The following is a 12415-nucleotide window of genomic DNA, read 5'->3' on the forward strand; positions in this document are numbered from 1 at the left end:
ACTTAACTAGAAGGTGACAGAGCTTGACTGACATCTGTTTTCCCAGTTCAATATAGTGTTCTTTTCCCAGGTTATGAGCCTGAAAAGATCTGTGGTAAATTACAGATTCCAAAATGAGCAACGTAAAAACCTTATGCAGAAAATAAGATTAGGGGAACTGAGCCTTGATTTGTGAAATGTCAGTAGGAAATTTTTATGTTTGCTAAAAACAAAAAACAGCATGCTAATAAAGGGAATTCCAACGTAATGTAAAAAATATATTTTATGAAAACTGGGAACTATTCAGTAAAATTCCATTCATTACTCCTTTTCACTAGAAACATTTTGATTTTGCCCTCTCTTCAATTTCTTTGAGATATTTGTTAATTTATTTTTCTTTATTATAAATGTTAGTATCAATAAGCATCACTTTTTTTCCTGCCTCTGGTCCCAATGTTTTTCTTTTAATATATATTACAGTTTATTAAATTCTGCCTCTCTTTCCCACTATTGCTCCGGGAATATAAAGTCACTTGGATACTGGAATCCAAAATGCTTTGTCCTTTAACATGTTTAGGATAGCTTAGATTTAGGGACCACTTCCTAGGGCTCTAGCCCATTAATAAATAATGCCAGAGCATAGGACAGTAGCTCATTTTACCTTAGTCTTCACTCCTCTCCTTCCCAATAGAAGTATGGATGGCTCCAAATCCTTGTGTGCTCTCCCTCAACTTCCTTTATGTTTCCCAAAGCTTCATCACAAAATCTTCTCTTGTTCTGTTACTTTGCTGTCTTTTTCCCAATACCCTGATCCTTCTTCCAGTTATACCTAAAGGACACCAAAATGTAGATATTTGAATCAAAATTCTTGGAGCTTTCAAAAGATGTGCAAAAGCAAATCCATATATACTGGAATGTCAAGAGAACTTACTAGGATGGATTACTGAAATCTCTCCAAGTCATGCTGCATTCCCAGAGGATTCTCCTTAATGGAAGCAAATTTATTTTTGACTGAGTCTAAGGATGTAGCTATTTTTATGTTTTGTGTCTTTCTAGTAATAAATTCTGTTCTTTATTTCTACTTTGTGTTGACAGATGCAAATGAAACTGATGGAAATGAAAGAGCTGGAGAACCGTAATAATCAGTTAAATTGGTGCAGTAGCCCACACAGCATTCTTGTAAATGGTGCTACAGATTATTGCAGCCTCAGCACCAGCAGCAGTGAAACAGCTAACCTTAATGAGCATGCTGAAGGCCAAGGCAACCTGGAGTCAGAGCCCATACACCAGGAGTCTCCAGTGAGTCTAATAGTTCTATAATGTTCATAATCAACTTCAGAAGAAAAAAATTTGATTCAGGTCAAAGTTTTTGTTGACATCATACTTAATATAAATATGGGACCTTGCCTCATCTGAGGACAGTTGATTTTTTTCCCCCAGAAGGAGAGAATAGGTACTGATCCAACAGTTCTGACACTTTTAACTAGTGTAAAAATGTAATTTTAACCAATCTATTTGTTATAAAGCGTGTTTTCAAAACAGTAGCTCTATAGATAGTAACTTTTAAAACATTTTTTTAGTAGTCTCACCCAATGCTGAAAGTAATTCTTTATTTCATAAAGTTGAGGACATTTATTTACCAGTTATTTAGAGAGCACACAGCAGTGCTGCTATTATATGTGAGAGCCGCAGAGACAAAAAACTGTAACCCTGCCTTTAAGCAGCATGTAGTCTAGTGGTGTAACACTGTGTGAAAGGGCTGTGATATTCAGGTAGGACAGCTTGGAGGGGGGCTCAAGATTGTATAGAGAAAGCTTTATAAGTGAGCTTCAAAGTAAGAAATGTTAAGCAAAGAAGAAGGTGGTATATTCCTGGCAGAGAAAATGGCATTTGCATAGGTATGGGATGGGAGAAACATGTTGCACAGGGTCCCAAGAAGTTCTCGAAGGATACCTTGTAATGGTGGGGGGTATTGGTAGGAGATGAAGCTCTCTTATAGTGGCTCTCTGCATTACCTCTTACTTAAAACATAGATGGCTGCACCCCACTACAAACTTGCTGAACTAGAGTTTCTGGGATGGTACCAGGTACATGCATTTTTACAAAAAATTCCTTGGGTGATTATGATGTGCACCTGGATAAAAATGACCACTTTTACGTCAGAAAGGGACAGAGAGAAAAGAAATTTGGATTCATTTTGAAGCATTGGGGGATTTATCTTACTGCAGTGAGTAGCCATTGAAGAATTTTAAGCAAGATGTGACATAATTGCATTTACCTTTTAGAAAAATGTAGAAAATGGATTTGAGAGTGTGACTGGACACACAGAGATTTGTTAAGAGACTATTGGAGTGGTCTGTGTGAGATTGTTTTAGCCTTCACTTAAGCAGTAATAGGAGGGATAATGAAGAGAGGAATACAAGTTTGAGAGATACTAAAGACATAAAATTAACAGACTTGATTTGTATTTAGGTGTTGCAATCTTGGATACATTATACAATGTTCTTTTTAAGTGCAGAAGGTTATCCTTCAAAGACATAGGGTGGTATGAAAATGGAGATTTCCCCTGCCACTTCTTAAGTCCTGTTACCTACTGGTTTAAATCCAGAAAGCAAGGGAATGCCATCGAAGGACCTTTAACCAGAAGGATCATGATCAGATTCTTATTTTAGATCTATTCCTTTAGCGACTATAAGAAGGATCAGTGGGAAGGGCACATATTGGAGGCAAGAAGGCAGTTGGAAGGTTACGCTGGATCAGAATGGTGATACTGTAAATGAATGATAGTGACAGTGAGGATAGAGGGGAATGGATTTGAGAAGGAGGTAGGAGGTGAACTCAGCAAGACTTGGAGGCTAGCTGGGAGATGACCAGAGAGAAATTATTAAGTGGTTAAGTTTTCTGGCCTGAGTGACTGATGCTTGATGATACCATTTTCCTAAGAAAGATTTTAAGAGAAGAACTCATTTAATGAATGCATTCTGCTTGTCTTCTGTATTTTTAGCAATTTTTGGTTATCCTTTGTCAGTTTCCTCTGCCAAGTAGAAAATACATTGTTAGTCCATGGAGCATTAATATTTTGTAGGCAAGAAGTAGTCCTGAAATACTGCCTTCTGGTGTGACTGATGATAATGAAGTGGCGACAACAGCTGTTAATGAGAAAATTTGCCCTGAATTTAATAGTGACAGACATTCAAAAGAGGTAAAAATAATTTTATAGTAAATATTCTCATTACTGGTTTTCCTAGATGGGTTAAACACTGTTTTAGGATAAGGAAAGAAAAATGTATTAAGTGAACTTTATAACTACAGAAATACTTGTTATATTACCATCCATTGATTTTTCAAAGCATGTTATTTTATTTTAAAATGTTACATCTTAAAACTGGTTCCTAAAAGAATACTTTTTAATTTAAAATTATTTTTAGGGAGATCCATTTAATGTAGAATCAAGCTCACTGACAGATCCAGTTGCAGATACAAACCTGGATTTTTTCCAGTCTGATCCTTTTGTTGGCAGTAAGTACTCTTATTTTTATATTCTGATTTACCAAAAAAAGTTTTTTAATGTAACTATATAAGAATTAGAGCTCAGTTTTGAGATCCTACTCAAAGTAGAGGGGTGTAGAGATGTGATATGCTTATATTTGCTGGAATTTGTCCTCGTCAGGCAACTAACTCCTTGGACTAAGTGACTGATTATGTCTGAGGAGCCCCTCCTGATTAAGAGCATGTTTCTTCTTCAGAATAAGGACGAAAAGAAAGATACTATGGACCAGCAGAGGAGATTAGGTACTCTTAAGTCAACCAGCAATTTTTTACTTAAGTGCCAACACCATGCTTTTAAAACAATGGAATCTATAGCAGTTAGAACCCGGATCCCTGCCCTTAAGGGGCCTATAGTGTTGTTGAAGAAATATAAGTGTAATAAGTTAAAATACCTGATGTCAGTGTAAACTATATTAAATACCACTGGTGTCAAAGCTCTTTTTGCATTTTATTTATTTCCAAATCAATTTGTGAAACTGGTCAGTTTACAACAGTTTTATTTTTTCCTCCAAGTTTTTATTTAAATTCCAGTTAGTTAACATACAGTATAATATTAGTTTCAGGTGTAAAATTTAGTGATTCATCACTTACATACAACACCTGGTGCTCATCACAACAAGTGCTCTCCTTAACACCCATCACTCATTGAACACTCCCCACACCCCCACCCCCGCCCCAACCCACCTCCCCTCTCGTTACCATCAGTGTGTTCTCTATAGTTAAGAGTCTGTTTCTTGGTTTGCCTTTTTTCCCCCCATGATCATTTGTTTTGTTTCTTAAATTCCACATATGAGTGAAATCATATGGTGTTTGTCTTTCTCTGACTTATTTCCCTTAGCATAATACTCTCTAGCTCCATCCATGTTGTTGCAAATGAGAAGATTTCCTTCTTTTTGCTGGCTGAGTAATATTCCACTACATATACACACACACACACATATATTACATGCATACAACCCACCTCTTCTGTATCCATTCATCAGTTGATGAGTATTTGGTGTGTTTCTATAATTTGGCTGTTGTAGATAATGCTACTGTAAACATAGGGACGCATGTATCCCTTCAGATTAGTATTTTTGTATTCCTTGGGTAAATGCCTAGTAGTGCAGTTGCTGGATCCTAGGGTAATTCTATTTTTAACTTTTTGAGGAACCTCCATACTGTTTTCCAGAGTGGCTGCACCAGTTTGCATTCCCACCAATAGTGCAAGAGGGTTCCCTTTCTCTGCATCCTTGCCAACACCTGTTGTTTCTTGTGTTGCTAATTTTAGCCATTCTGACAGGTGTGAAGTGGTATCTCATTGTAGTTTTGATTTGCATTTCCCTGATGATGAGTGATGTTGAACATCTTTTTGTGTGTTTTTTGGCCATCTGTATATCTTCTTTGGAAAAATGTCTATTCATATCTTTTGCCCACTTTTTTTTTTTAAGATTTTATTTATTTGAGAGAGAGTACAAGTGGGACAAGCAGAGGGACAAGCAGACTCCCCGCTGAGCATGGAGCCCGATGCGGGGCTTGATCCTAGGACCCTGATATCATGACCTGAGCCAAAGTCAGATGCTTAACTGACTGAGCCATTCAGGAATCCCTGCCCACTTTTTAATTGGATTATTTGTTTTTTGGGTATTGAGTTTTACAAGTTCTTTATATATTTTAGGTACTAACCCCTTATTGTATATGTCATTTGCAAATGTCTTCTGTGGAGCATTTTTCTGTTTTTCTTATTGGCCATTTGTATAACTTCTGTGGAGAAATGTTGATTCAAATAACTTGCCCTTTTTTTATTGTTAGTCTTTTTATTGTTGACTTGTAAGAGTTCTTCATATATTCTGAATACGTCTCTAATCAAATATATGATTTGCAAAATATTTTCATGTATTTTGTGTTGTCTTAATTTTGATGAAGGCCAGTTTATCTATCTTTTCTTTCGTCACTTGTGCTTTTGATGTCATGTCTAAGACCCAAAGTCATGAAGATTTACTCTTAGGTTTTCTTCTAAGAATTTTATAGTTTTAGCTATTACATTTCGATCTTTGATCCATTTTTAGTTAATTTTGGAATATGGTATGAGATAGGGGTCCAGCTTTATTCTTTTGTATGTGGATATCCAGTTGTCCCAGCACCATTTGTTGAAAAGATTATGTTTTCCCCATGGAATTGTCTTGACAATCTTGTCAAAAATCAAATGACCATAAATGTAAGGGTATATTTCTGGACCCTTTAGTTCTAGAATTATTTATTAAAATAATTTTTTAGGCTCAATGTCTTTGTTTCTGGAGTAATGGTAATACCCATTCAGTATTCTTATGAAGTATATGTGCTGCCGAAGTGAGCACCAGTATTCTTATGAAGAGTAGAGAATCCTGTTAGTAAAATTATCACTGTTGTACCTGTCTTTTCCCTTCTGTTTGTAACCTCAGCTTGTGATCAAGGGTTAAGTGTAGTTGGCTCCAATTAAAATTTGCTTCTTTGGGGGCACCTGGGTGGCTCAGTTGGTTAAGCATCTGCCTTCCATAATCCGTTCAGGTTATGATCCCAGGGTCCTGGGATCGAGCCCCACATTGGGCTTCCCTGCTCAGTGGGAAGCCTGCTTCTCCCTGTGCCCCTCCCCCTGCTTGTGCTCTCTTTCTCTCAAATAAATTAAATCTTTAAAAAAATAACAGCAGTCATTAAGAAAATTGCTTCTTTTATGAGGTATGTTGATGTTCTGCCTTTACTCTTTATTATTTTAAATGTTTCCTAAAGCTGCATGGCATTTAGTGTTTTGTCTACTTTCAGGTAGAGCTAATGAAACTGACTGTGCTTTAAGAAACTTTGCTTCTGTTTAAAGTTACCTTTAAGTAATGATGTCACAACAGTAAACATTATTATTGTGATTTCTGCTTATTTTTTTTATCATAGGTGATCCTTTCAAGGATGATCCTTTTGGAAAAATTGGTATGTATATCATTGAGGTCCAACTTAGCTGTAATTTAATTCTGCTTAATTATAAACTTATGTTGTATTTAGAAATGAGAGATCAAAGTAAGGTAGTTATAGGAAGTGGGGTTCCTTTTTATTCAGTTTTTAAACTGATGTAAGGCCCCACTAAAATGCTGTATGTGCCTGGCATTTTCAGAGAGAAAGTGGTAGATTCTTGTGAATTTGCTTAATGAACCATTAGCTTTATTTATTTATTTAAGATTTTATCCATTTATTTGAGAGAGAATGAGAGAGAGAGAGCCTGAGAGGGGGGAGGGTCAGAGGGAGAAGCAGACTCCCCATTGAGTGGGGAGCCCGATGCGGGGACTTGATCCTGGGACTCCAGGATCATGACCTGAGCTGAAGGCATTCGCCCAACTGAGCCACCCAGGCACCCGTTAGCTTTATTTTTAAGAAAAATGACATTAGTGTTTATATTTTGATACTTTAGTAATACTTAGACTGATTTCTCCTTGGTAGCCAAGGATTAGATGCATATAGTGATCTATGCTACTATAGTGTTTAGAACATTTTGTTTTCCTAAGATTACAGCATATGACTTGGGGGAAAGGAAACATCTTAAAGAATTACTAAATGTCAGGCTTTATAAGATAGTCTTTCCCTGGGATTTTACATTAGAATAAATTTTGTGTGCCATTTGTTATGCTTCCCAAACCTGTTCCAAGTAAGTTTATTAGGTGAAAGACTATCTTTTAACAAAATCACAAAGGAATTTGTGATTCCTCCTCCCCTAAAATTAGAATCACCAGCTTAGAAGAATTATTTAAACTTGGCATACAAGTAATCTTTGTGTAATAAGTATTGGAATGATTGATTCGCTTTGGGTGAATGATGAGCAAGTAGGAAAAAGAGTATTAATTAAAGCTATTTTAGGTGCAGCTGTCTATATTTTTTTTATAATCAATAATCATAACGCCAAGTACCTTAATTTAGATTCTGCAGAAGTTCAAAATGTCTTTTAATTAAGGCAGTTATACATTCAGGTGATAGGAAATTTATAGTTTTTAGTCTTTCATATATGTGCTGTATTTTCTTAGATCCATTTGGAGGTGATCCTTTCAAAGGTTCAGATCCATTTGCATCTGACTGTTTCTTCAAGCAGTCTTCTGCTGACCCTTTTGCCACTTCAAGTACTGACCCTTTCAGTGCAGCCAGCAATAGCAGTAATACATCGGTAAGTGGGAGGGTTAAAAACTGTTAAATGGAGAACAAGCATCTTAAGTGAGTGTCTTGAAATATACAGTGTTGAAAGGATCCTCTTTTAGATTACTTCTGATGAGCTATGTAAAAATGTCAGTCTCATCCAGTCCATCTAGTTTTTGGTTCAGACTGGCATTTCACAGCTTTATCACTCCCTGTAATTGGCTGGAATAACTTATTTCATCTAAAAATCAAGTCCATCCTTAATAATAAGGATCAAATATTATCCCATTGGGGATCTTTAAAATGAATGATTTGAAATCCATTAACCAGTCTTAAAGAAAGCTTTTCAGAAATGTGTGGTATGCATTATTGAAATAATAAAAATCAACCTTAAAATAGCATTGATGTTTTAGAAAGATAAAGTCATTTATATTATAGACACATTTTATATATATTATATAACACATGTTAATCTTGTGGAGAAATACAAATTCCTACTAAATGTCAGACTCTCTTTTGTACTTCACAACCTGCAAAGTAGGTGTTGGTAGCCCTATTTTAACAGTAAGGACACTGGGACTTGGAAGTAACCAAGGTCATACAGCTAAGTGGCTTTAAAAAGAAAATATATTATGGCTTTTTAAACATACCCAAAATAGAGTAATATAATGAAATATTTTAAGAAACCTCCATGTATCCATTACCCAATTTCAGTAATTATGAATGGTTTTGGAATTTGTTTGTTTTTATTTTTTATTTGGAGACTTATTTTGTTAAGCAGGATGTTTCACCCAAAAAAGAACAATTGATTTGACGGGCATTTGAAGCAAAAATTTTGTCTTTTAATTCTCTTAGATTAAGAATACTCCCTTAAGAGACGAATTGATTCTTTTAAAGTTAATAGATTTTGTATTCTTTAATTGCTTTCTTACTCTACTCAGTGAAGAGCTATTTGGCTAACAACTGGTATTTTCCATTGATGTAAAAGTGAGCAAGTGCCTCTGTAACTGAATATTTGTGGTTTCCACACACTACTGGATACTGTGTTTTCCTACAACACTTAGTTTGCAGTGTGGACCCATTTGCCAAATTCTTCTAAAATTAGCTGCAACCTGAATTTTTTTCCTCTTACCTTATTCTAGGCTCTTATTCTCTACTCTTATCATTAAAGAGCAAGAGAACCAAAGCAGCTCTTCCTAATTTAAAAATAAAACAGGTTTCTCCTGTTCTTCTCCCCTGATGAAAATTTTCCACCATTTGCTCTATTTACTTTTTCTCTTCCCTCCCCAGTTTGTGAAAGCAATATTGCCCTTGCTGACTGCTCTTGATTTCTCCATTAAAAACAAAACAAAAAAACCAAATTGGCCATATAAGAATAGGTTTGTTTATCTCATCTCTTCCATGTACCAGGCATGGTGCTAAGCTCTTTTCATGTGTTACCCATTTAATCTTCACACTATTCCTATGAAGCTCATGTTACCATCCTCATTTTTAAGATAAAGTAAATGAAGCTTAAAGAGGTTAAGTGATAATAAGTAAGTGGTAGAACTGAATTCAAACTTTGGTCTATCTGACCAAAATCTAAGGTCTTCACCCCTATAGTCCAAGATTTAAACTTAATTTTTCCCAGCTACAGAGCCCTTGTGTTTTGTGATCTTCCTTCTTTTCAAACAGGCCTCTGATTATGTTTCTAGATCTGACTCTCTCCCCAAAAGTCTTTTCTATTCCCTCAAGGCCAATTTCTGCTCTCAGAGGGACATAATTTAAAAAACCAAAGTGAAACAAAACAACTGGCATTTCTTACTCCCCTAGCTAGTGTATGGTAGCATTGTGTAGCTACTGAGTCATACAGTCAATGTGGGGGGTAGATGACTGATGTTGAAGGGAGAGAATTTCAGTGATAAATTTGGCGACCTTGTAGGAGGATTTTGGAACATTAATTCTATAAAATACCACCTGAATTGTAGTTATGAAAATTACTTTTATGTACTAAATTGCCTAATTATCAAACTGAATGTAACATAGAGTTTAATGGCCTCTTAATCCTTCATAGGCTACGTATTCATTCCATCCTGTTCCCCTTGCCGTCTCAGTGGTCTTTTGGGTGGTGGCACAGTGTATGAGGAAGGAATAGAAATTAAGCCTGACACTTATGTAGGCCTGCTTTTTCTATTTCTCTCTGTGATGGCAAATAAAAATCTGTAAGCTTTTGTTAAAAATCAGGCGTATTAGGTTGTTTTTCCCCTGAAAGTCAAGAGAAGAAGCAATAATAGTTGGTGACTTAAGTCAATGACTATCTCTCACACTGGTGTTTTGACTATTATATTAGGAACCATGTGACTATACAGACCACCTTAATGTTTTTCTTTGATTTCTCTTTATTCATTCAACAGATAAAATAAGAATATAAGCCATTATGCTAGTTTTATAATAATATCATTGGCATCAGTTAAAATAAGTGCTATCATCCTCAGTTCTAAAAACTTCATTAGTATTAATTACCTCTTTCTGATAGTAGTTTAAGTGGGTTCTCTTGCTTTTTTTTTTTTTTTTAAAGATTTTATTTATTTCAGACAGGTAGGGAGAGAGCACAAGCTAGGGGGCAGGGTAGGGGCAGAGGGAGAAGCAGACTCTCCGCTGAGCAGGGAGCCCAACGTGGGGGCTTGATCCCAGGACCCTGGGATCATGACCTGAGCTGAAGGCAAATGCTTAACCAACTGAGCCATCCAGGCTATAAAAGAGAGAATGTACTACAGGTCCTGGTTAGCAATACTTTTCTCTTTTCAAATACATTTGTTTTATTCGGAAATGTATCAGTTGAGCTCTGTGATATCATTTGACATTCAATTGTAATAATCAATTTCTTAATGATTAGAAATAGAGCCTGTAATACAGATGACATTGATAGCCATGAGTCAGAGGAGATAAATGTTCCCAAACCCTTTTCATGCCCCTTTCATCTAACTGTCTGCTAAGGCTTTTATTGGCCTCTTAACAAGGGCCTGATGCCAGAAAGAGAAGGTTCACTTTCTTCCTAGATATATAATTTGTTTGACTATGATTAAAAACCAAAATAATTTAGGAAAACAGTTCTGTAGCAGGAATCTCTGGCTTCTGGTAAAGTCCTCACTCTGTAGCCACTCACCCTTGCCACTTGGTCCAGATTCTTACATGGCTTATTATTGAAAGTAGCAGGATCTTATTAGCAGAGCTCCCTCCCTTCCTCTCTCCCTTCTTTCCTCCTTCTTTTCCTCTCCCCACCCCCCTACCCCTGTCTTCCTCTGGTACATGTGCATGTTCCTCTGATGGGCAGAATGCTAGAATTATTTTTAGATAACTAGAAAATAAATCTAGCGTTGTCTGATATTTAAGTACTAGGTTATTTAAGAGTTAGAATAGTATGCATCCTAAAGGCAGCATGTCATCCTGGAATAGGAGAAGGACCTTAATGGGAAATCTAGTGAAATCCAAATTAAGTCTATAGTTTATAGTTTTGTACCAGTGTTAATTCCTTAGTTTTAATAGATGTACCATGATTATATGAGGTTATGAGGTACTAACATTAGAGGAAACTGGGTGAAGGATATATGGGAACTCTCTGTATTATCTTTACAACTGTTCTAGAAATCTAAAATTACTTCCATGTAGAAAGTTAAAACAGTGTGTATCTGTACTAGTAACAAAATTATGAAGAAAAGAAAAGAGATGAATGCCACCAAAGTCAGGGTAATAATTACCTCTATAGAGGAGGGATGGGATTGTGTTTGGAAAGGGGCACGTGAAGACTTCTCAGGTGTTGGCAGTTTCTTGGAAGGTGATTACATAGGAATTCATTTGATAGTTACTTGTTAAACCATATATGTTTCATATACCATTTTGAATGGATATTATATTACCCAATAAAAGATTAGAAAATGATATGTGTCATTTCAGTTTAATAAGATTGCAAATCAGTAAGGGGAAACATTTATTCCTAATGCCTTGTATTTCTTAATTAAGAGTTTGTAAAGAATATTTTCTTTGATGTGGCCATGAAGTTTCAGCTATGAAATATCGCCTCTCTTAGTCATGATTTCGTGTAATTTGTTTAGGTAGAAATATTGAAGTACAATGATCCTTTTGCTCCTGGTGGAACAGTTGTTGTTGCAGCAAGTGATTCAGGTAAGGAAATAATTGATCAGTTTCTTTGAACAGTAAATATGACTTTTCTTTAAGCTTCTTTTTCTGGTCTCCAAATATATTTGTCCTGTTTACTTACGTAAGGCTGTAAAATTATTGCATAGTTATAGCCAATTGTAATCTAGCAGTAATAATGGTGGCAAGTGTTGGCATATCACTTTCTACTTTTCTTATCCTTTATTTATCTCATTTATTATTCATGTTAAAGCTCTTACTAGATGGGAGTGGGAGACAGGCTTCCAGTTATGGAATGAATAAGTCATGGAAATGAAAGGTACAGCACAGGAAATATAGTCAGTGGTATTCTATTATTATAAAATAGTGTTGTATGGGGACAGATGGTAGCTATGCATAACGTATAAACTTGCCCAATCACTATGTTGTACGCCTGAAACTAATGTCACAGTGTGTGTCAGCTGTACTTGATTAAAAAAAAACTTACTAGAATATGTACTCTAGCCAGTAAAACCAATACAATTTTTTTTTTCCTTGATAAAAGGCAGCGTTGGCAGTTTCAAAGTCAGCAATGACTCTTATAGATCTTGGCCTAAAATTAAAAATTGCTTCCAGTAGGTGATGATAA

The 12415-nt window shown here is 35.8% G+C and overlaps 1 protein-coding gene across 4 annotated transcripts in view; it reads left to right on the forward strand.

Moving 5' to 3' along the window:
- EPS15 (epidermal growth factor receptor pathway substrate 15) overlaps positions 1-12415 on the forward strand; it is a 139659-nt gene that overhangs the window by 106100 nt on the left and 21144 nt on the right. For all 4 annotated transcript variants that reach the window (XR_012379485.1, XM_025871587.2, XM_025871588.2 and 1 more), the window contains 6 exons: positions 1075-1278; positions 3065-3181; positions 3408-3498; positions 6430-6465; positions 7548-7684; positions 11745-11814. Coding sequence is in view for 3 of the 4 variants with exons in the window: in XM_025871587.2 (XP_025727372.1) it covers positions 1075-1278; positions 3065-3181; positions 3408-3498; positions 6430-6465; positions 7548-7684; positions 11745-11814 (655 nt within the window). In the remaining variant the exon portion in view is untranslated. The remainder of the gene's footprint in view (positions 1-1074; positions 1279-3064; positions 3182-3407; positions 3499-6429; positions 6466-7547; positions 7685-11744; positions 11815-12415) is intronic.

The sequence above is a fragment of the Callorhinus ursinus genome, unplaced genomic scaffold (genome assembly GCF_003265705.2).
Source record: "Callorhinus ursinus isolate GAN/ISIS: 27379988/994484 unplaced genomic scaffold, GSC_fseal_2.0 scaffold9, whole genome shotgun sequence".
Taxonomy (NCBI): Eukaryota; Metazoa; Chordata; class Mammalia; order Carnivora; family Otariidae; genus Callorhinus; species Callorhinus ursinus.